The 23,783-nt window shown below is 42.8% G+C and overlaps 1 protein-coding gene across 1 annotated transcript; it reads right to left on the bottom strand.

The window, feature by feature from the left end:
- Positions 1-669: 669 nt before the first annotated feature.
- SDHAF3 (succinate dehydrogenase complex assembly factor 3) lies at positions 670-22,881 on the bottom strand. The gene is made up of 2 exons (XM_077936966.1): positions 22,601-22,881; positions 670-999 (listed from the first exon to the last, which is right to left on the bottom strand). The coding sequence occupies exons 1-2, from the start codon at positions 22,781-22,783 to the stop codon at positions 796-798; spliced, it is 387 nt and encodes a 128-aa protein (XP_077793092.1). The 5' UTR covers positions 22,784-22,881; the 3' UTR covers positions 670-795.
- Positions 22,882-23,783: the final 902 nt, after the last annotated feature.

Here is a 23,783-nt window from a genome sequence, read left to right as displayed (position 1 = left end):
GATGAAGATTTAAAATGCCGTAGAATCAAAGAATTGTAGAGTTGGAATTTCATTTTTAACATCAGTATTAGAGCAGAACTCCTATGTAAGAAACTGTGCGGTCATGGATTCAATGATATAACTGCTATTTTTTGTCCACGGACTGTTGATCAATGGAGTGAAAAAGCAGACAATAGATCAACAAAATAATTATATATATACAAACATACGTATTTTTATAACTAATGCAGCTTTCTGACAAACTGACATACTTCTGAATAAGATCATTCAAAACAAATCCCTGATCATTTCTGCTATGCCCACTGCAGAAGCCAGCTTCCACGAAAGAATTCTGGGAGTTGCAGTTTGTTAAAGGTGCTGAGAGATGATAGGAGACCCCTATTCCCCTCCCAGAGCATCACTTCCCAGAGTTCCCTGGGAAGGGCTGTTCAACCATTTGGGGAATATATACTAATGGGCTCTTTGCCCAGAAAATCCAGTCTTAGCACAAACACATTAGTTTTAATTCCTGCACTATTACCACCGCCCCAGGATCTGACAAATTTAACACAACCAAAATGTTCCTTTATTCTAAATACTAGCTAGGCTGTAATTAATATAAATGGGGCCATGTGTATTTCTAAATATTTGTCCTACGTATCCCTGGAGGCTGAAATAAAACAGAAAGGGTGAACATCAGTTTCATTTATTCTTTGGAGGGAAAATCTCTTCCAAAACAGAGCTAAAGAGTCACCAAAAACAAAACAAAAACAAAAAACCCCACCACCCTACTTAAAGCATATCCAAAGTAATACGTCAATTTTTGTGATCTGTGTCATCCAAAATATTAAACTGTCTCTTGGGTTTGGTAGCTTCTTGCATCAGTTCCTGGAGCTGCCCAACTTGCTCATCTCGTAGGGCATGAAGCTTTTCTTCTGGGAGGTGGGACCCAAAACGAGGATGACTTGTAGAGTTCTGTGCCTTTGGGTCAGTTTGTTGCAACAGCGTCGCTGCATACTTCTAAAAAGAAAGAAAAAGAGGAAACACTTCAGGGATTGTGGATTGGACCCATGTTAAGGAAGTTTACGAAGAATGAAAGCTCGCTCTTCTCTTCCCTGAGCCCCCCTAAAAAAATACACTCTCTTAAAGGGCAGGGACTCTTTCCCCTTTTATTTGTAAATGATTTTTTAGTTCAGTTTAGAATGTATACAAAGCTGAGGGAACAATTTTAATAACCAGTGAAAATTAAAACATAAAAAAGCAGAACTATAAAGCAGGCACATAAAATAAATACAGTTGCGTATGGGTTAGGTAAAAAAGTGCAGTCGTAAAAGAAGGCAAGAAAAGCAAGGATAAGAGTTAAATAAATAATGTTAGGGTTATTTGGTTGCCAAGTATAGTTCCAGATTTGTCAGGCTTGTGCTGATGGTTGTCTTGAAAATGATGGTTCTGGTGTATATGTAACTAAAGGAATTCCAAATCATGGAAAACGTGTTTGAGGGCTCTAGTCCATGTCAAAATCTCAGATTCTGTGTAAATTTCTCCATCACAGCTATATTCCAGAGGGAGTAGAACCAAGAGTCCAGTGTAAGATTTGGGGCTGTTTTTCATTGAGTTGTGATCACTAGTCATGCTGTCAAGATCATATATAATGGCAGGAAAATGGGCTTCAGAATCCATAAACCAGATCAACAGGACCCCCAAACAATGTAAGAAACAGTAAATATTGATGGTGAAAATAACAATGTAGGTCAATAATTTTTTTTTTTTTAAGAATATGAAATGAACTCATATTGTAGTCAAATAACACTGTATAGATGAAAAGCAAAAATTCCCCCTTGAAGCTGAACCAAGAATGAATGTATTAGAGCAACATTGACAAGATCTGTGGATTGTTTCATTAGTTTGCCAAAGCCAAAGTAGAAATGAAACTTCTCGTGAGTGGAAAATAGGGCCTTAAAGATGTAGGGCTGAAGCAAGCCACTATGGTCCTGCAATTCAGAAATAGCTTTTCAATTTAGCACTGGAAATCCAAGACCATGGATCACCCTAGGTTTGTTGTTGTTTTGTTGTTGTTTTGTTTTAAATGGCTCTATGCATTTAACATCCTTTCCACACATACAACCTATAGCATTGCGGTGGTACCAGTCCTACTTGGATTGTCATTCCCAGAGGGTGTTGCTTGGGGAATGTTTTTCAGCACCATTGAACCTTCAATGTGGGGTTCCGCAGGGTGCAATCCTATCGCCCACGTTGTTTAACACCCCATTAGGTGGGGTTATCCAGGGGTGTTGTCAGCAGTATGCTGATGACACTCAGCTCTATTTCTCCTTTACATCTGCAGGTGAGGCAGTGGAAGTGCTGGACCAGTGTCTTGCCTCGGTAATGGACTAGATAAGAGCCAACAAATTGAAGCTCAATCCAGGTAAGACTCAGGCACTGTTAGTGGGTGGTTCCCTAGACCTGACGGGTGGGAGATTGCCTGCTCTGGATGGGGTTAAACTTCCTCTGAAGGAGCAGGTTTGTAGCTTGGGGGTACTCTTGGATCCTTTGCTGCCGCTCGAGGCTCAGGTGGCCTCAGTGGCCCAGAGTGCCTTCCATCAGCTATGTCCCTATCTGGACAGGGAGAGCCTAGCCACTGTTGTCTATGCTCTGGTAACCTCTAGGTTAAATTACTGTGAAGTGTTATATGCAGGGCTGCCTCTGAATATGGTTTGGAAACTTCAGCTATTGCAGAATTCAGCAGCCAGGTTGCTCACCTAAGCAAGACATTTTGAGCATACTACACTGATCCCGGTCTGACTGCACTGGCTACCAATTAAAGTTTCTGGGCCCAATTCAAAGTGCTGGTTTTGACCTATAAAAAGGCTCAGGACCACAATACCTCAAGGACCGCCTCTTTCCATATGCACCTACCCAGACCCTGAGATCATCTTCTGAGGCCCTCCTTCATGTGATTCCTCCTCGAGAGGTCCAGAGGGTGACAACACGAGAACGGGCCTTCTCTGCAGTGGCTCCCCATCTGTGGAATGCTCTCCCCAAGGAAGTTCGCCTGGCGCCTTCATTATACATCTTTAGGCACCAGGCAAAAATGCTCCTTTTTAACCAGGCATTTGATTTGATTGACATCCTATGCCCTTTTTAAATGTGGTGGGTTGTGGGTTGTTGTTTTTTGGGGGGGGCGTTATTGGGATGTTTTATTTTGATTACATATTTTGTGGTTTTATATTTTGATTTTGTTCTGTGAACCGCCCTGAGACCTCCAGGTATAGGGCAGTACTGTATATAATTCAATTAAAAAAAAATAGCTGGCTTTAAAAAAAAATCCTTTAGGTTCCCAAACTGGTCCATGGACCTCTGCTTTATTTAGATGATCTGCAAGGTGTCTATGGATTTGTGGACAAAGACGGGAAATGGCACATTCCTTGCATTAAATATTCATATGGATATTTAATTGCACTTTTATTGGTTCTTTTATTTGTTATATTGCATTTTATTGTGCTATAATTTGAAGTCTGAGGAATTCAAATGGTAATACAATAAAGTACAATATACAATCAATAAAAGAAGCAATATAAATACAATTGAATGTCATGCAGGCTCTTGCCCAGCGCATTACAATTGCTACAACAGGCAGAAAAATCATTTAAGTAGTCCTTCAAGTCCCTCAGCAATTTTCAAGTGGTCCATGAAGGAGAAGAAAGTCTTAACAACCACTCCGTGTTTGACGGTCACGATGCCAGCCAATTAAGTTTATTTATAAGTGTGGGGGAGTGTAACATCTTTTGCATTACCTGACATTCTGTCCTCCTATCTTGAGGTCAATTAGGCAAGATCTGACCTTTGTCCGTATTATTCTTTATTTCCTTGGTGATAATTGTGTTCTCTACACAGAAGCAGTTGTGTATTTTGCTCCAGCAGCTTCTAATATTAGAGCAGAATTTATTAAGGGGGATATGTAATGGTGGCATTGAACAGACATGGCGTTATAATTGCAGTATGGCAGGGTCTTCTGTTTATATTCCTGTTTGTTGCCATGGTAGCCATGAAGCAATTGAGGTAACGAGGGACTTGTTTTATTTAAAAAGCAGGAACTACTGACTATTTTCACAGATAATTTATCGAAAGTTTGTAATGGTTTACCCACCCCCCCTATATATTTATTTATCTGCTTGCTGTTTCCCGTGTTGAAAACAGCTTCACACTTCAGGTAGTTAAAACATGATGGGCGGTAGAGAAGCATCACTGTTTATAGAAACCTGTAGTTGGCCATCGGCTGCCAACTACATTTTGGTATGTTCAGTTTGATTCCTGAAGTATTCTATCCAAATCCATTCTGGATCAGTCTTAAATCCCTAGTCATGATGTATATATTTACCAATAAACCCCATTAACTCACACGCAGTTATGCACACTTACGTCCCGTTGCTTCTTTATTTTCTATTCTGTGCGTGTGTGCGTAAATAACTGTGGTCTGAATTTTGGCTAACTTACTTATACAGTGGTACCTCAGGTTACATATGCTTCAGGTTACAGCCTCTGCTAAGCCAGAAATATTACCTCGGGTTAAGAACTTTGCTTCAGGATGAGAACAGAAATCGTGCTCCAGCGGCGCGGCGGCTGCAGGAGGCCTCATTAGCTAAAGTGGTGCTTCAGGTTAAGAACAGTTTCAGGTTAAGAACGGATCTCCAGAACGAATTAAGTACTTAACCCAAGGTACCACTGCAACTTAAGTATGTGAAGCGGAAGAAGATGATAAAGATACATCCTTCCTATCAACGCAAATAAAAAATACCAGCATACAGACTACAGCAGAGGTCGGGAACCTCAGGCCTGGGGCCAAATATGGCCATCCGGTTCTTTTTTAACTGGCCTATGTGACTCTCTCATGGCCACACGGCTTCCCAGCCCTCCTCCACTCCCTTATCAAATGGTTTTGCTTGGCTCTGACCTTGAACAATGATAATGCCTCCTGCTTGTCTGGACAGAGAGATTTGAGGGTGGAGTGGATAATGGTCCTATTCATTGCCCCACATTAATTTTGCCAGTACTATCACCCACCATGGTCATGTGGTTCTCAGAAGCTTGTCCCTCAGCCTGAAAATTCTTCCCCATCCCAGTCTAATAATAATAAAAATAGTAATTTTATTATTTATACCCTGCCCATCTGGCTGGGTTTCCCCAGCCACTCTAAGACACCAGAAACTTTAAGAATACATTCATCATATCCTTTATATAATTGTATGCTCGGCTAATACTTTCTTAAGATGCACCTTTAAAAAAATTTATTAGCAGCTTTCTTTCCAACAATGTTGATTCTCTTATCTTTTCAACCTAATCATATATTCTGTCAATAGATGCATTCTGAAGCAATTGTTTCAAACAAAGTTATTCCTCTGTAATCTTCATAAGCCTCATTGCCCTTCATCTTACTGATGTGTTTTGATAACTGTAAATGCTAGAAACATTACCAGCCCGTCGGGTTAACTTGCTATATTTTCTTTTCACTTTTGCAATGGCTACAACTTCACAGCAGCCCACACTCCGCAAGTAATTTAAAAGGATGTATTAAGATTTCAAAAGAAACACTTAAGTAGATCAAATTATAGAATCAATTAATGAAGCTAATTTGAACTGACAGTTACTTTGCTTTTCAATTTGAACTCCTGTACCAAGTCACCAACAGCAATTTATCATCGGGTTATTTCAAACTGCCTTTGTTAGTGAAATGAATCTATTAAACGTATCATGGGGTGAGTGGGTTTTCCCCCCCTTTTGGCAAAGGATGGAATGCTTTTCCGTGTGTTTATTTCCATTGCTTTTAAGTAAACAAGGACCGCACGCCATCCACCCACTGTGGAGATTTGCCAACCACATTGATTGTCTCATCACATTTAGACAGTCTTTATCAAACCATGTCACAAGTGTCGTTGTTGATTCCTTGATCCTTAGAAGCATCAGTCAACACTGCATGGGAAACTATGTGGACAAGATTTACTTATGAGAATCAGCAATGAGGCATGATGGGAAGGGGGAGGCTACTTAATACCACTTTCTCATTCAACACAAATAAGGGTATGGAAAAGATGAGCTCCAGTCTCCCTCACTGCTCTTGCCTTGAGAAAATCGAATTACTGTATTGTTTGTGTTTGGATTTCTTAGTGGAAAGAAGTCTAGCCTCCTGCCAAGCTCATGTCCTCCATCCTAGTTCCTCTTTGTCCAATGCAGATCATTTTGCTTCCAGTTTTGATTAAATGAGCCCAACAAGTTATGGTTAATCTGCATCATGAGTACAGATAAAACTATCACAAGTACTGCTATGCCACTTTTCTGGCAGATGAGCAGTTACTGCTTCCTAGGAGAGAGATGGGGCATGGAAATGGCAGGAGGTCCGTGCAGTGCAAATAAATTGGCAGGGACAAAGATACATGGTCTCATGCCCAGCATCTTGTGCCTCCCGGTAAGTAACAGTGTTCTCCTCCTGTCAAGCAGCTTCTGAAAATTGTGAATAAAATCATAGATGATTTTGAAAATGAGCGTTAACCTTGCAACCCCAAGCTGGTGTAAATTGAGGTGTTATTTCATTTTCTGGCACCTATGGATTCCATTACTTATGGGAGCCTTTCAGACAACCTAACTCCACTTGACTGCTGCCCATAGGAAACTACAAAAATCAGTATGCATTGGGGAAGTGGGGAAGGTTGTCTGAATCCACCAATACCTCCAAGGAGTCGGGTAGGAAAAAATGTGTGGATCTGCCCAGAAATTCAAGTATCAAACAAATTCTTGTTCCACTGCTTGTAAAGGATTTCTGGTGCCTAGAAGGGTTATGATCAGCTTTCTTACTTTCAGTCTTTGAGCAACTGAAGTCAATGACAACTAAGTACTGAAGGAAACTTAGTTCTCAGTGTTCCATAGTCAAGAAGTAAACCGGCCAGGTATGAAGCTCTCCAACCTTAAACAGCAAGAATGGCATCCTTGTAGGCCTGGATGTTCAAAGAAACCAAAAGGGAATCGGATGCTCCCAGTCCATTGGGGGGGGGGGATGAATCTAGTACTGTACTAATTTGGGGATCCTTTTAAAAATTCAATTGATAGAAAGGCTTGCGCAGTTCAAAGACATATGGAGCTTTGAAAAGCATCACTTCCGCACTCTGGGTATTTCAAAGTACTCCACATGCTAATGCCAAAGAACACACAGCAGCTGAGCTGTATCTCGCCAGAATACTGAACAAGTCAGACAGAAAACCCTGTGGGAGTGTTCACCCAAAGAAATAAGCACGTGCTTATTGGGTAAAAGAACTTTCACAAATCATGTGAAAATATTTCCACTGTACAAATCCACAACAAGCACTGGGGAAAAGAATAGGAGAGCTTCCTTTAAAACTTAACTTGGGATCTACTCAAACTGACCACCTTGTTTTGAGCTGAAGTCTAACTACAGATTTCATGCAAATATGTACACTGTTTTAACGTTGCGTGATGGTCTTTTGCTTGAGAAGGGGAGGAATGTAGAGCACCCCACAGCTTCCTGTGGTCAGGAAGACAATTCCTACATCTCCTGTGTAAAATCTTGTTTTGCACTGAGTCTTCCTGTTGGTTGTTTGTTCATACCACACATTTCGATGGATTTCCCCATCACTTTCCTAACCATAAAAAGATGGTTGTTTTTTTTCAAGTAGGTTTGTTGCACTAGAATACCTGAACTGGGCAAACTTAAATTTATCAGTACGCACTTAGACCCCTTGCTCCTATTCCAGTATGTTTTTAAATGTGCCAAGAAAATACTGCTTCCAAGCCAACACCACTGACTTCCCAGTTGCCAGATCCAAAATATAAACATTACTGATTCCAGATGGCACTTTCAACTCATATAATCCATACATTACTTTGACTCGGTATTCAGTCTCACTCTTGTCAAGAACAAATCTTTTATTTCCACAGAGAATTGAGTTCTGCTTTTACTGTCACAAAGATTCATTGCAGGGAGAGGCCAGATGCATGAGAAATGATCGGAGGGAAGGATATCTAATCAAATTGCAACACTGACTTTTTTTTTAGGACAGTATGAAAAAAATTAATCCTACTGACTACAGAAACCCAATAAGTGTGTTACATTTTTGTTGCAACGTGCACATCCAAGGGATTGCCCCTAAGCAAAGCTTTCCAAATTTGGTATCACGACACGTTAGTGTGTCAGCTGCATTGTATAGGTGTGTCGCACAAACGCTCGCCGTGCTCCTCCTGGGGCTGGAAAGGAGTTAAGTTTAACCTCCGGTTTGCTAGTAAAACTGAATTACTGTGTTGCAAAATGATGCATGTCGATAAAGTGTGTCACCAACATGAACGATTTGCAAAGCTCTGGTCTAAAGTATTCTTAAAGCATTGTATTAAAGAAAAATAGGATTGCCAAATATTTTGAGCTTTGTATAGCATGCCTACCTAGGCACCTGTAGATGTCTGATGCGGGAGGATATGAGCTGCTGTAGCAACTCCTATGTACTCCCTCTTTGGGCTTGCTACCTATCCCTCTGCCTAACTTGTCAAGAGACAGAAAGCAGATGAAGAAGAAAGAGACAGGTGAAGGGCCCAGGAAGGTGCCAGGTGGGAGCAGGTGCAGCTATCTCATCTACTGCATCACTGGCTGTATGTCCAGCACCCAGGTTGTTATGTGGCAACTCTACTTATCTACCCCAAGGATGGGGAATATGTGACCGTCCAGCTACTGTTGAATGCCAACTCCCTTTAGACCCCCAACCAATGTAGGCAATGGGCAGGGATGATGGGAGTTGTCATCCAACATCTGGAGAGATTATCCATCTCTGCCATACACCCTGAAATAGCAATTCTAAAACATCATTTGCCTTTCCAAGCATCCTGCACTTTCCCAATAGATTTCCCGTTGGGGAAGCAAAGCAGCATTCTTCTCCATGTGTTATTTATTTATTATTAGATTTATAGCCCACATTCCCTGCAAGGAGCCCCACTGAACATTTCCAAGTGAAACACGCACAAATTATGCTGTTAAATACTGAATATTTCTAATTTCCAACTTAATATACAGGAAACACAATAATGACTACTCGTTAGGAAGAAGCACAGAAGAGCTCAAAAGAGATAAAATGTTATGCAAATGTTAATTCATTTATATGCAGGAGGCCATTCGTCACGCCTGGATTTCAATAGAAGTTGTAAGGTTAAGCCTGCCCCCCTCTCTTTAAGTTTCGAAAAAGGAAAAGCTTTCAAATACTCTTTAAGCTCTTGACAGCAATCAAACAATGTGCGAGCCCTGCCTCCTGAAAAACTATGTAGCTCTGGAAGCTGCAAATAAAGGAGTGTTTAAAATGAATACACCTTCTTAGAAATAAAACAGAAATCTCAGCTTCTTCTCCTCTGCCTTAGCTGCCATAGCAACGTGACTTACTCTCATACAATGAAGCGTTCTCTACCTTTGCAGCCCTGAACTAAGAAAAGTTAAGCACGGCGTGTCATATTAATGAGTTTTGATTCACTTAGATACACCAACATTTTGGTTATAGCCTATAGCAAGGGTAGCGGACCTCTGGTCTGCAGCCTAGTTGGCCCAGCACATAAACCATGCCCACCTGCCCCACACACCTCCCCACACCTGAAATCAGGTGACATCAGGTGATACCTGCCCCACACCTGGTGTCACCTGATTTCAGGTGTGGGGCAGGTATGGACACAGCTACAGTTAAAGGGAGCTCCTGGTTGTTCCTTTGAGAACAGCTCCAACAGGGAGCCCCTTGGGATTCGGGGAACGTGCTTCTTCCAGCACTTTAAACCACTTCTTCTTACTTCAAAGTAAATGTGCATAGGATTGATGGGGTGTTAGGGACTGACTCCAAGCACAGATCCTTGAAAGACTATACAGTCATACCTCGGGTTACAGCCGCTTCAGGTTGCGTTTTTTCGGGTTGCATACCGCCGAAACCCGGAAGTACCGGAACGGGTTACTTCCGGGTTTCAGCAGTTGTGCATGCGCAGAAGCGTCAAATCTCAACCCGCACGTGCGCAGACACAGGTTGCAAACACTGCGGGTTGCGAACATGCATCCCGCACGGATCACGTTCGCAACCCGAGAGTCCACTGTATTCCACTGTGATCAATCGCACTTACTTCCAAGGAAACAAATTCTACATACCCCCTTGTGCAAATTAATTGAAACAATGTACTTTATTGTACAAAACTCACATATACATAATTAACCGATATGACTTCTGCTATTTTTCAGCAGCATTTTAACACGGTTTGGCACAGAGTCTACTAGTTTCCAACAGTCACTGTTGATTTTCGGATCCCTGTACCACACTTGAATCAGTGCCTGAATGAGCTTCTCCATAGTCTTACAGTCTACAGCACGGAGGTGACTTTTGCATATAGCCCACAAATTTCCAATGGGATTTATGTCCGGGGGGTTCCCTGGCCAATCAAGTACCTGTATTTGCTGCTCTGTCATGAATTTCTTCACCACTTTCGATGTGTGAAAGGGGGCTAAGTCCTGCTGCAATATCCCAGTACCGTCAGGAAACCTCTTTTTCAGCTCTGGAATAACTCTCTTTCGTAGAACCTCAATATATTGTGGCAAGCGCATCATTCCTTCCATTGGCTGCAGGCTTCCGACACCATAAGGATCAACTGACTTTTTGTGTTTGTTTCGAGTACAGGATTACGAGCAAGATAGAAAACATGCTTTGCTTCAATTAACTTGCACAAGGGGGTATGTGTGTGTGTAATTAATGTGCCTCAGAATGCTGCAGACCTAGTCCTTTGGGTTACTCCTTTATGCACAAGAAATTAGTTATTACTTTTGTTTTTTCTGTTTTGTATATATATATCTACTCACACACAGTTGCAGGGAATTAATTTTAGTAATGTATTCACACATACACAAGCAGAAATATGACTACTTGTTTTTCTTGCACACAATATCTGCAAAACAATTTTATCAAAAAAGCCGAAGTGTCATCAATTTAGAATTTCATTATCTTCCTGGAGAAATGTTTACCACTACCACTCTCAGAATTACCTCCTTCGTTCCAGTTTCTAAGGAGCTGTTTCGATGCTATCTGGACAGAAATGCAAACAAATGCATGCATTGGGGGGACGGGGACGTACCTCGTATGTTTATAAAGGCTGGCAAGCACTGCAAGGCATACTACACTCTGGAAAGCTTTAATTAACCAATGGGATAGACTAATTAGGAGAAGAGCATGACGACGCCAACAACGGAGCAGACTCTGAACACATTTGATGGGGCAAAAGAACAAAGGCACTAAGCAGAGACCACAAACCAAATTCCAAGCATCTATTCACACAGCAATTAAAACCCATTACACGTTATTATCGGTTTTCCACCAATTAAGCTCACATGCAGTTCTTTGTTATTAATTCAGCTGCTAATGGATTCTATAAAGCAACACCTACAAAATATCTCCCCTGATAGATGCATGTCCAGATCCAAAGAGTTATGCACATAGGAAAATAGCAGCCATGAACCACACAGAAATCTAACACGTATATACATAGACTCAGATCAGAAGATGAGAAAGATGGCAGGTCATTGTTTCATAAAATGAGAACTAAGCAGGCTTGTCTTTAAATGTGAACTGAACTTCTCTTGTTCCTGTACCAGGGTCAGGATCAGGGAAAACAGGCACAATCCTGGTCCTGGTACAACTTCTAACAAGGGTACATACAACATATGTGTTTTCAGTTCATAGAGTCCTTTCTACAGGTCAGTGTGAGAAGCTGCTGTCACAGACACTGTTAGGTTGGCGGGGAGAAAATCAGGGGAGAGAGGTGGGGGAAGAAAGAAGTGGGCAGTGGTCTTTCATTCTTTTGCTTAGTGTACTTAGAGCCAGTGTGGTGTAGTGGTTAAGAGCGGTAGTCTTGTAATCTGGTGAACCGGGTTCGCTTCCCCGCTCCTCCACATGCAGCTGCTGGGTGACCTTGGGCCAGTCACACTTCTCTGAAGACTCTCAGCCTCACTCACCTCACAGAGTGTTTGTTGAGGGGAAGGAAGGGAAGATTGTTAGCCGCTTTGAGACTCCTTGACGTAGTGATAAAGAGGGATATCAAGTCCAAATTCTTCTTCTTCTTCGTGCGGAGTTTTTGCGTCAGTGTTGCGAGGATAGGTTCTTGAATGAAGACCTCGTTCCCCCCAAAAAAATCCCAGAGTGGAGCAGCGGGAGGCAACCGGCGGCCATTTAGATGCTGCCATCACTACAGAGCCCATCATCCCTGATCCTGGCCGTGCTGGGAGTCGGAGTCCAAAAACATCTTGAGGAACACGGGTTGCCCTCCCATGACCAAGTGTAGGCAATCAGGAGTGTTGCATAAACTGCATCAGATGGTGGAGTTGTCTGTGTGGTGTTGCTGTGATCTTACCTTTGTAGCACAGGCAACTCCTCGCTTACAGGAGGGTTACGTTCCGGGCCCCTGCTTGCATGAGTGAAATGTGTGTAAGCGTGCAGCTTGCCACCCAGCAGCTGTTGAGCGGGGTAGTATGGCAGCAACAAGAGCCCCTGCACACCAATGGGGAGGCCATGCGAGTATTTTTTGGCTCACTGGCGTCGTCTTCGGGCTCTGGGGAGGGTCTCCTCACAAGCCACAAGGACTTCCCAGCCCTCTCCCGCCATTTCAGCTCGGAATTTATGTATTTATTTCCCAGTGCTGCATGTATGCGTGAGTCAACCGCGCATAAGTCGGGGGGGTGTGCCTGTACAAGTTATTTCTGTCAAACACGCAGCGATATAATGCTATTCTTTATCTTAAAAAAAATAAAATGCAAACACGTTCAAACCTATGAATTAAACCCAAAATGAATAATATCCAACATGGCATCATCTATTTCAAAGTGCCAAGCGAGAGAAAATGTGTTTAATTCTCTATCAAATTAAATATTTATTCTCCGCCAAGGGAACAATTAATGTGTCAATCCATTATGTCTTTCTCTAGTCTGATAAGGAATTGCCGAGTTTTTATATATGGGGGGTTTTTCCAAGTTTTTTTTTTAAAAAAAAGATTTCTCTGTTCCAGTTTGGCAAGAGACAAATTCAAGGATGATAAGGCGATCAACCAGTGCAAGTGGCTATTTTCTACCTTACTCTTGGAAGCAGCATGCCTCTGCATACCAGGTGTTGGCCAACCTATGTGCTGTTACTTCCCATAGGCACCTGCTTGGCCATTGGGAGACCAGGCACCTTCATGTATTCATATGGAATAGATTGGACTTCCCACAACTTTGGGTCCCTAAATGTTGTTGGGACTATAATCCCCAGCCAGCATGACCAACGTTCAAGAGTGATGGGGGCTGCAGTCCAAAATCAACTGCGGAACTCTATGTTTTTCTCCCATGTTGTAGCCAATGACGGGGAAGTTTGGCTGGATGGACCACTGGTCTAATAATGTCTTCCTCGCCCTAATAATGTTCTTTTTCATCCAAAATATAATCTCGGCGTATACTAGGCTTCCTTTCCCATTGACCTCCCTGCCATGCAGTAGTACCATGTTGGGCGTCTGAATTTAATGCAACTGAAGTGAAACTCGACGGTTCAAATTAAATGCTCTCCCATTACATTTACTTGTCACCAGAAACAATCGGGAAGGTTTCTGATGCTGCACAGAACACATGAATTCTCCTGAAAAGAGCAATTCAATCACAGTCCTTAATACGGTGGTGAGGAAGAGTGGGGAGCAGCTGTCTCTATGGAATAGTCAAGAGTTATTCTCTCTGTAATAGCTGCCCTGCTCAGAGATCCTTTTTTTTTTTTTTTTTTTTGCTAAGGTAATGGCTCGCAGGGCTACTTCTCTAATAGTCAGGAAACAGCCTGACACCAGAGGAGGAAGTTCAAAAAGAGGTATCTATTAAAGCTTTTAGAACTGCGTTCAGATTCCACAGAGAGCACTCCCTAATCTGAAGACGGCTACGTAAAAGTGACAGCTCTTGAGAACTTGATAGTGCAAGGCAAGGAAAAGAATAGATAGGTGCATCTGAGAAAATGGGATACAGAGCCGACAACTAAATTCTCATACCATCACTGAAGCCTAGTTGTGACACTGATTGTGGGGAGGGGGGGGAGTCCAATTTTGGCAGAGCGGTTGCCTTTGAATCAGAAGCCTTTTTCTTCCCTAAGCGCTTGCATGTTACTAAGACTCTGGTACAGACACAAGGACTGCAGCATTCTCATAAACACATCAGAGGTGAAGGATTGAAGCAATTATCCTTTTAATGCTCAGATAAGAAAATAGTTCGTCTTTGGATCGTAATATGTTTCGCCGGTAGTTTACACCAACTTGGACCCAGACCACTAAATCAGGATCATGCCCCTGCTTAGAGGAAGGATGTTGCGGGCCGGGTAGGGGAGGGCGTGATTTCTGACAATTCATCATCATTTATAATAATATCCCGCCCTTCCTTCTGAAGAGGGCACAGGAAAGCAAACACATAAGCATGAAAAGGATTCAATTAAAAATAAAATAACGTATTTATTTTATTTTTAAAAAACTTCAAGTATGTCTTCTCCCTGAAAAGCTGCTTCAGAGGGTTTGGCAGGGGTCACCAAAGCAGTATTAGAGGTGCTGCAAGGGGGGTGGCTATCAGAGGAAGGAGAATCTGCAAAAAAATGGCTCCCTGTCTCTCCAATGGGTGTCTTCCTACTTCCACAGATAGGACACTCTGGATCCCACCTATAGACCACACACCCATGTCCCCAGCTTTGAGTTTTCAAGACCACTAGAATCACTTTTTGCAATAAAATATATTAGCTAGGTAGATAGCAATTGTTTTCTTCTAAAGTGCAAGACTTGTCCCATGTCCACGTTCACCCCCTTACTGTCTTTATTTTGACCAAAGGCATGCAAATCCTTCAGCAATATATCAAGGAAAACTGTACTTAGTGTTCCATGACGCTCACTATGGGGCTGAGAGGAATCATTTTTGAGTTCTAGACTCTTAGTCAAATAGGTGCGTGTGGAAAGAAAAGAAAACTGAACCAAACATCTCTTTTTGTAAATGATACATAAAGTAACTGAATACTGACAGATTTTTTTAAAAAATGTAATTGGCTAAATTATTTAATTGCATTCATTTTCTCTCTCCCTCTCTCTCTGAAACTGCAAATTAAGCAATACAGATCTGATCCTAAATAAAAAGTTTTCTTTCATGAAGTGTAATGATATAAGCCCAGCTCAAAACTGATTTAAATCAAGAAGACTCATTCCCAAGAGACTAGCTTGGATGATTATTTTAATAATGGCAAAATCAGAAAAAGGGAGAAGCGATACAAAGGAAATAAATGATGAAAGTTACCGCAGCAAAATGGAGCCCATGCTGCGTAAAGAAACTTATTGTATCCTAAATATATATTAGGCATGTACACTCAGAGGTGCAACCGAATTTTCTACCATGTCACTCAAATCACAATGAGACCTTTTCGTGATGCCTTGGAGCCTTCTATATCAGAAAGCTTTTTAAAAACATCTCCCAGAGCGAAAATTCTTTCACACACACACACACACTAGCAACGTGGTAAAGCTATGGTGGCTATTATTTAGCCTCCAAAGTGCTTAGGAAAACCCATATGTTGAAACCCTAGCTTCGTTGCTTCCATCCTAATTCCTATTATAACAAACAGTATTCAAATGAAAAGACTGTTGCAGTTACAGTGGTACCTCGGGTTACAGACGCTTCAGGTTACAGACTCCGCTAACCCAGAAATATTACCTTGGGTTAAGAACTTTGGTTCAGGATAAGAACAGAAATCGTGCTCTGGCGGCGCAGCAGCAGCGGGAGGCCCCATTAGCTAAAGTGGTACCTCAGGTTAAGAACAGTTTCAGGTTAAGAACAGACCTCCGGAACGAATTAAGTTCTTAACCCGAGGCGTCACTGTATAAGGGAAAAAACTATAGTTCAGAGGAAGAACACATGCTTGCATACAGAAGCCTATACTAAGAGCCAACTCATTTATTTATTTATTTTAAAGGGCATCTAAAAATCACAGAAACCAAGAAATGTTGAGTTGGAAGGGACCCAAAGAGTCATCTAGTTCAACTCCCTATAATGCAGGAATCACAGCTAAAAGGTATAGGGATGGGCCATAGCTCAGTAGCAGAGCATATGCCTGGCATGCAGAAGGTCTCAGGTTCAATCCCCAGCATCTCCTGTTAAAAGGATCGAGTAGCACAGAGGTGAGGAACTACAACTCCCACCACCCTTGACCACTGGCCATGTTAGCTGGGGCGGATGGGAGTTGGGAGTCCACAAGCATCTGGATTGCTACAGGTTCCTCACTCAGCTCTGTGCTACCTGTCAATGCAATAGGTTCTCTGCTCCTGACATCATAGATAATGGGAAAGGCTCTCTGCCTGAGAGAGAGTCCCTGCCGATCGGAGGAGACAACAGACAGGAAGTCTGATCTGGTCGAAGGCAGATCCCAGTGTTTCCACGTTTATGGAAGCCTTTGGGCGAAGCAGGAACAACAAGGCATCTGGCGATGCTTGCTTATCAGGTCAAAAGCAGCGCTAATCAACCCCACCGTGGTACGGATCATGATGACAGGCCAGAGCAGCTGTTGCCTGACCCGCCTTGGCCACATCTGTACCCAATTCATGAGCGCTGTGAAACACCTGGCAAAGGCCGTTGGTGCCACCGTGTGGAAAGCTCCAGGAACTGCACACTGATAGGACAACATCACCACAAAAGACCCATCATTTCATTAGCAGAAACTGGTCAATGGGTTGTGGTGGCATAGCTGCCATTTTAAAAAGCCCACTCTCCTGTTGTTCTGGAGCTGGGGTTGTCATCTCCCAGGGCCGGTCCTAATCTAAGTCCTTTTCTTTAATCTCTAGGGACCTTGCAACACCCACTGCCTTGGGAACAGACTGTAGTTCAGTGGTAAAGCATCTGCCTGGCAAGCAGAAGGTCTCAGGTTCAATCCCCAGTGGCATCTGCAGGTAAATCTGGGTGCTTGAAACCCTGGAAAGCCACTGTCAGTGTAGGCACTACTGAGCAAGATAGACCAATAGTATGACTCATTATAAGCCAGCTTCCTATGTTTGTCTAAGGCAAGGCTTCCCAAACTTGGGTCTCCAGCTGTTTTTGGACTAGCTGGAGACCTAAGTTTGGGAAACCCTGGTCTAAGGAAACAGAAAGTGGTCACTCCCAGACCAGGACCACAAGAAAAATTACTCCCATGCCTTTCCAGTGTTTTGCTCCCTTGCTTTGACCCCCTGGGCTCTTCAACCTTGGGACCTCAGATGTTATTAGACTACAACTCCCATAATCCCTAACCAGATTAGCTAATGGTCAGGGGTGTTGGGGTTTGCAGCACAGCAAACACTGACCTTCGACAGGTGGGTCAGGATCTACTTACTTGGGTGTCACAGCCTCATTGCAATAGCAGCACTACAACTATTCATATAGATATGGTAATAATAATAGTTAAGCAGTGGCTTCCCAAATTCATCTCTGAGTCAAAGGCAAGTCCTGGATCTGAAAAAGTTGAAGACTACTGCCATATAGCATGACGACTGATAGCCTCAATGGCAGGGGAAGCCAATGTGAGAAGGCACACAGATGTTGCTGGACTCCAACTCCCAACATCTCAGCTTGAATGGCCACTGGACAAGGATGATGGGAATTGTAGTCCACAACATTTGGAGGGTACGACATTGGTTTCCCCCTGCTATCTTGTCAGATACTCCATCCGCCGATGTAATGCCTCCCTTTTTCTCCCCTTCAGGAACCTCTCTTGGGCCTACCTATGATCCAGAAACAAATAAAGTATTCTCATTTCCAGCATTTAATGCTGAGTAAGAGAGTAAGAATAACATAATTACAACTTGTAGGTGTACAATAAAGTGCCTAAAGATAGCCTCCACGACAAGAGATCTGAGCCTATTTTAAAAGGTGGGGATTGTATAACGTATTGTTTCATAGAAAACCACGGAAATATGTGTCCAGTTTCATGAAATTCTTAGAAACAAAAGGAAACCTGAGCAATGCTTCTTGTCTTTAGTGGGGCTGGTATTTCTTCACTCAGCACAAATCCTGGAGTATATTAAGTAACTCCCAGTTCCTTTTGCAAAGGAAATAATGCAAGGAACTTATATGGATGCACATGGACCAATGGACCAGTCAGCATAATTTCTATTAAATATGTAAGTTGAGGTTCTGGCTACAGAATTCCAGGCAGTACACTCACTTTTGCGTCATGCCTACTTTAGCCAACTCTATCTTACATAGTGTCCTTTTTCTGCAAAACAATTGAATTTTCAGCTTGGAGTGGTAAGAAACAAAAGTATGCAAGCAAAAAAAGCAATCTACTTTCTTACCCTGTAAAGCAGTGATGGCCAAACTTAGCCCTCCAGCTGTTTTGGGACTACAATTCCCATCATCCCTGACCACTGGGCCTGTTAGCTAGGGGTGATGGGAGTTGTAGTCCCAAAGCAGCTGGAGGGCCGAGTTTGGCCATCCCTGCTGTAAAGGCTTGCACAGATGAAGAAATGTTGACTCAGAAATCAAGCCGGGGCAGATCACTATAGCAACAACCGCACAATCTCCCCTTTGAACTTCAAAATGGTGGTGCACATTCAGCTGCTGTTTTAAGCATACTTACTAGGAAATAAAACCCATTGGCCTACATGGGACTTGCTTCTGAGTAAGCATACTTAGGATCACACCCTTCCCATTTTAACTAAATACCAGCTGCCAGTGTGGAGACTGATGTTGTCCTCAGGTCCTGCCTGCAAGTTTCCTCCAGGCCTCTGGCAGACCACTGCGTTAAACAGGAACCTGGACTAGGTGGGCATGATCCAGCAGGCATTCCTCTCTCCCTCATACACAATTAATCTATTTATTAATTTCATTTCTAACACTTACACACAGCCCACTGCAATTTACAATGGGTGTGCGGGGAACCTCTCAATTTCTGCAGCTGGAAGGTTTTTGCCTAACACAGACAGCAGGTGCTGGAGGCCCTGTCTGGATCAGGAAACTCTGGTGGCAGCAGCTGTGTGTGTGTGTGATGAGGCATTAACTCCCCCCCCACACACACACACAAAATATACTACCAATCTGGATCACACCTGCAATTTGCATTGTCATATAAATACCAATGGATCACCTGGATCAGGACCGCAGCAGGAGGGGAGAATTATTATCATTTCTTTATTAAATTTGTATGCTACCACACTTCATCTGTAGATCTCAGCTGTGGGACAAGCACAAAAATACAAAATAGGAAAAAAAAATACCTAAAGCGGGGGGGGGGGGGGGGACGACCAATGACCTAGGAGCTGCAATTTGCTACCTTTCCTTGCTGCCTAAGGAGAGGCCAAGGGAGAGTACAGTAGTACCTTGGAAGCCAAATGGAATCCGTTCCGGAAGTCTGTTCGACTTCTAAAACGTCTGAAAACCCAATCACGGCTTCTGATTGGCTGCAGGAAGCTCCTGCAGCCAATCAGAAGCCACAGAAGCCCCGTTGGACCTTCAAGTTCCAAAAGAACGTTCGCAAACTGGAACAATCACTTCTGGGTTTGCGGCGTTCGGGAGCCAAAACACCCGAGTTCCAGACACAAGATTTACCCACTCTGGAAGAATGGCAGATGAAGGTGATGGATTACATGGAATTGGCGGAAATGACTGGCAGGATTCGAGACCAGGGAGAAGAATCAGTGGAGGAAGACTGGAAGAAATTTAAAGACTATCTACAGAGACATTGTAAAATTAATGAACGTTAGAATGATGTTGGATTGAAATTAAGTGGTTTCTAGCTGTAATGGTATAAAATAATATGAAAAAATGATTTTTTATAAGTAAAAATTCAAGGTTATAATAATTTAAGATTAAAGGAAAGAAACTGCTGAGCTAATAAATTGAATTGGAATACAAAAAAGGGAGGTACGAGGAGGTACAAGAAACAAGTAAATGAAAAATAATGTGATGAAAAGATTGATTGTTTTTAACTATTTTTATTTTGTATTTTTTCTTTTTCTATTTTGTAATGTAAAAATCTTAATAAAAATTTTATAAAAAAAACCAAAACATCCGAGTTCCAGGGCATTCGGGATCCAAGGTACGACTGTACCTGGAAGCTGAACAAGAAGCCTTGAAGGGGCACATCTGTCTTCAGAAGAGAGGTTCCCCACACCTGGGTTTGGTTCCCCCTCTCTCCATGTGATGGGAGTGATCCTTGGGTTCAAGTGCTTCCCCTTCCCCTCCTCCAGGATGGCGCCTTCCACTTGCATTCTTTTTATTAACCACGGTTAGCAATGTCTTTCAAATCTGCCAAGCTATGGTTCATGAACCACACTTAACAACCAGCCACAATCTAGGGATCAAAAGCAATGCTAAACCGAGCTGGTCAAAAATGGAAGCAAAAGTGGCCATGCCAGAAAAATGGGGGGAAGGGGAAGCGCATAACTCCAAGTCTTGCCTGTGTTCATCTCTTGTCACGATAAATCAGAACCATAGAGAATTAAGTATTACCTTTAATCGTTATCATTTTTCTCAACAAAACACAGATATCACACACAGGGCTTTGCATGACTTATGGGCTATATGTCTTATCAACGTTAATTCAATAACACTCTTGGGTAATAGCCACGATCAAGTCACGCATGCCAACTGCCTCTTTGTAAAGAGTGCCAATTATTTTAATTAAAAAGTAAGCATGTATTATATCGGAAGAAGGATGTGCTAATAATAGATGCCGCTGATTGGATCTACCTGAAGAGCAGTATTTCCTCATAAACAAACAATACTTTGTTTGTACACCTCCCTCTGGCATGAATACTTCCCTGTGGCTTTCAAGATAGGACCCATTAATCTGAAAGCAAGCCTGAAAACATAAAAAATTAGCCTGCTAACCAAGACTCCCTGCTATTTCAAAGCTAAAAACAACCACACACCAAAAAAATCAAGGCTGGGAGGAAGGGTATGCAATGCTTTGTGCCCTCTGTGTGTGTTTTTGCCTAGCCAGAATGTGTCTTTGAACTATAAAAATGTCCTTTGCTTGCTTGGCTAGAGAGCAGTGTTCGAAATTCCCATTGTTCTAGACGCATTTTGTGACAGGGAATTTCATTAGCACAAGCAGTTTCTGAGCTCTGGGCGCAGTACTGCGCCTAAGTTTTCAGATTAAAACTGCAGAGTGGAAGGAAAGGAGGACCTTTTTCTGCCTCCCCACTTCCAGCTACACTCTGAAGACTGGAGAAGAGACGCTCTTAAGAATATTAAGTGGGTGGGCAGGGGAAGGACTAGACCATGTGAAAAATGAACATAATATTTTAGCTGCAGTTCATTCCTTTTCAGCTTTGTATTCTCGTTATAAAAAAAGCACGCCTAGACATTCTGTTGTTGCACCCATAACCTAGGTTTAAGGTGCCATTTAGCTCCTAGCTTTCATATCTCTGTTTCCAACACTGCTAGAAACCTCTAACATTCATATGGCAAAACCAAAGGAAACAAAGCACTGGGCTTGGAGATCTGAGTTCAAATCTCACCCACCGCCATAAACTCCCTAGTTGGCCCTGTATAAGTTCAACAGGATAAGCCGTGACTAAAAATGTGAAGGAGAAATTGGGGGGGGGGGGGGGACGACTAGTTTTCCCTTATTTTTCTGGGTTTCTTTCCAGGACTTCGCGTCTTTAGTAGTGACGTGTCTGAAAATGAATAGTTGTTCTATAGCTTTCTGCACACCTGTAGTGGAAAACACAGAAGGGAAAAAATCAAAGAGGTGTAGGTTTGGCCTTACGCAGCCCAACCCTTCCTGTGAGTCCTTGCAGGAGCACTCCTACCCTTGAGGGTGGCCCAGCTGGGGTTTGACTGCCCAGATTAGGAGCCCTAATCAACACAGGTAGCGGCTGTGGAGACATCCAGCCCCACCTGGTTGAGGCACGTACAAATAGTGCAGGACAATGTGGTCAAGTAGGAAGAAGATGATGGATCAAATGCTGTTGAGGCTGTCTATGGCTGGATCTGGTGTTGTATGTTGGTGAAGGTCTGGTGGAGGAAATAGTTTATTTGGAATTGTTCCTTTGGAGTTATTTATCATTGTAAGGTGGTTTACTGTTTGAGAGTTTTTTGTTGTTGCTGCTGCTGGAAGAGGTTTTCCTAGTCCGTTCAAATAAAAATATATTTTCCCTCCTATATTGACTACCAAATATCCTTTAAGGAATCTGCAGTTCATTGGCAAAACAACACCTAAAGTGTAGATAAATAATAATGTCAGCAGATGCACTTCTAACACAGGAGTATTCAAAAGGCCAGCAGACACTGGCCTGGTTCACATGACACAGTAAGCTTTGTCTACAGCTCGTGGTTAAAGAGGAGAGTGCTTAACAATGAGTGTGTTCAGATGATGAACTAAGCTGGGCCTTGGCTTAGCTGCAACATCACAGTTTGCTAAAAGGACTGCCGGGGTAGCAAAACAAGTGCAACCTCCTCTGTGGGAGCCTGCATGTTTAAGCATTCACACTAAACCATGGTTTGTCTTAACTTTAGGTGTGAAAAAAGGCCGATAAGATATACATGTAAGACAGACCCTAATCACATCCCCATAAACTGAAGCAGGGCAGCAGAAGATGAAAAGATACTTGCCTCCCATTCCCGCAGGAAGCATTGAGCCTCTTCCGGACCAACAGATCTGTGTCTCCTGAACTCATCTTTCACATACTGGTCTCCCAGGGTCTTCAACTCCAGTGGCAACGCTCGGTGCAACTGCAGGATCTTCTTGTACAAAGTCCTTACCCGGGAGACATGATGGTTTAGGCTGCCTGGCATAACCGCTGAAAAATGCCACCAGGCTAAACAGGACTATGGGCGGTGTTGCTGGTTGCGTCTGGGCCAATGTTCACCCTGGGGAAATAATTTCAAAGACCAGTAAGTTGGATGAAGGAGAGAGAAGGGGCAGCTTTGTTAAATGCCCGCTGCTGAACTTGGGGGTGAAAGTGTTAACGGTACAATTAGGGATGGTAGGGGAGAAATTAGATTTGAGTTTGCATTTAAAAGATAAATCTAAGTTGCACTTTCTGAAACAACATACAAACTGAAACCAGCCATCCTTTTGAATAACTCTCCAGGCTTTCAGACAGGGATTTCCCCCCCAGCTCTAATTGGAGATGTGGAAGATTGAACCTGGAAAAAAGCAGATGCTCTCTCACTAAGCCAGGGACCTTTCCACTACTCTGGGAAATGGATTGACTGTTGAACCATTCTGGGAATTGCAGCTCTGTAAGGGGAATAGGAGTCTCCTGATAATTCTCAGCACCTTTGACAAACTACAGTCCCCAGGATTATTGGGGGGGGGGAGAGGTCATGGCTGCTTAAAGTGATAGGATACTGCTATCTACTTTCTCTCCAAAATGCTCAGGGAGTCCCCCAGATGCAAGAGGGTCCCCACTTCAGAATGACGTGGAAACCTGTGTCCAGACTGGAGCACTTCAGGCTGTCAGTGGGGTGGAGAGAGAGAAAGGAGGGGAATGAAGTGTTTGACTGCTTGTCTCTGCACAAAATTAAAACAAAATCCCCGTACACAGAAAGCTAGCATGTTAGGGAGAAGCATCAGGCTGTTTCTCTGTGTATAGGGGGTGGTTTGGCTTTGTTTTTAAGTGAAGGGTTTTTCCAGCCGCAGTTTGTTGAAAGATGTGGAGTGTTGTTAGGGGACCCCTATTCCCCTTGCAGAGCTACAATTCCCAGAGCTCCCTGTGCAGTGGGATTGCTTGTTAAACTAGACTGAGAAATATAGCTGAGGGGAGTAGAGGCTTCCTAACAACTGTCAGTG

Source organism: Podarcis muralis, chromosome 12 (assembly GCF_964188315.1).
Source record: "Podarcis muralis chromosome 12, rPodMur119.hap1.1, whole genome shotgun sequence".
NCBI classification, from domain to species: Eukaryota; Metazoa; Chordata; class Lepidosauria; order Squamata; family Lacertidae; genus Podarcis; species Podarcis muralis.
This window is presented reverse-complemented; position numbering and strand designations above follow the sequence as displayed.

What these genes read in the sequence shown, in the direction of transcription:
- SDHAF3 (XM_077936966.1), bottom strand. Translation starts at nt 22,783, where the DNA reads ATGCCAGGCAGCCTAAACCATCATGTCTCCCGGGTAAGGACTTTGTAC. An exon ending in GCTTCCTGCGGGAATGGGAG is followed by an intron (nt 1,000 to 22,600) that starts GCAAGTATCTTT and finishes CTTTCTTTTTAG; the next exon opens with AAGTATGCAGCGACGCTGTT.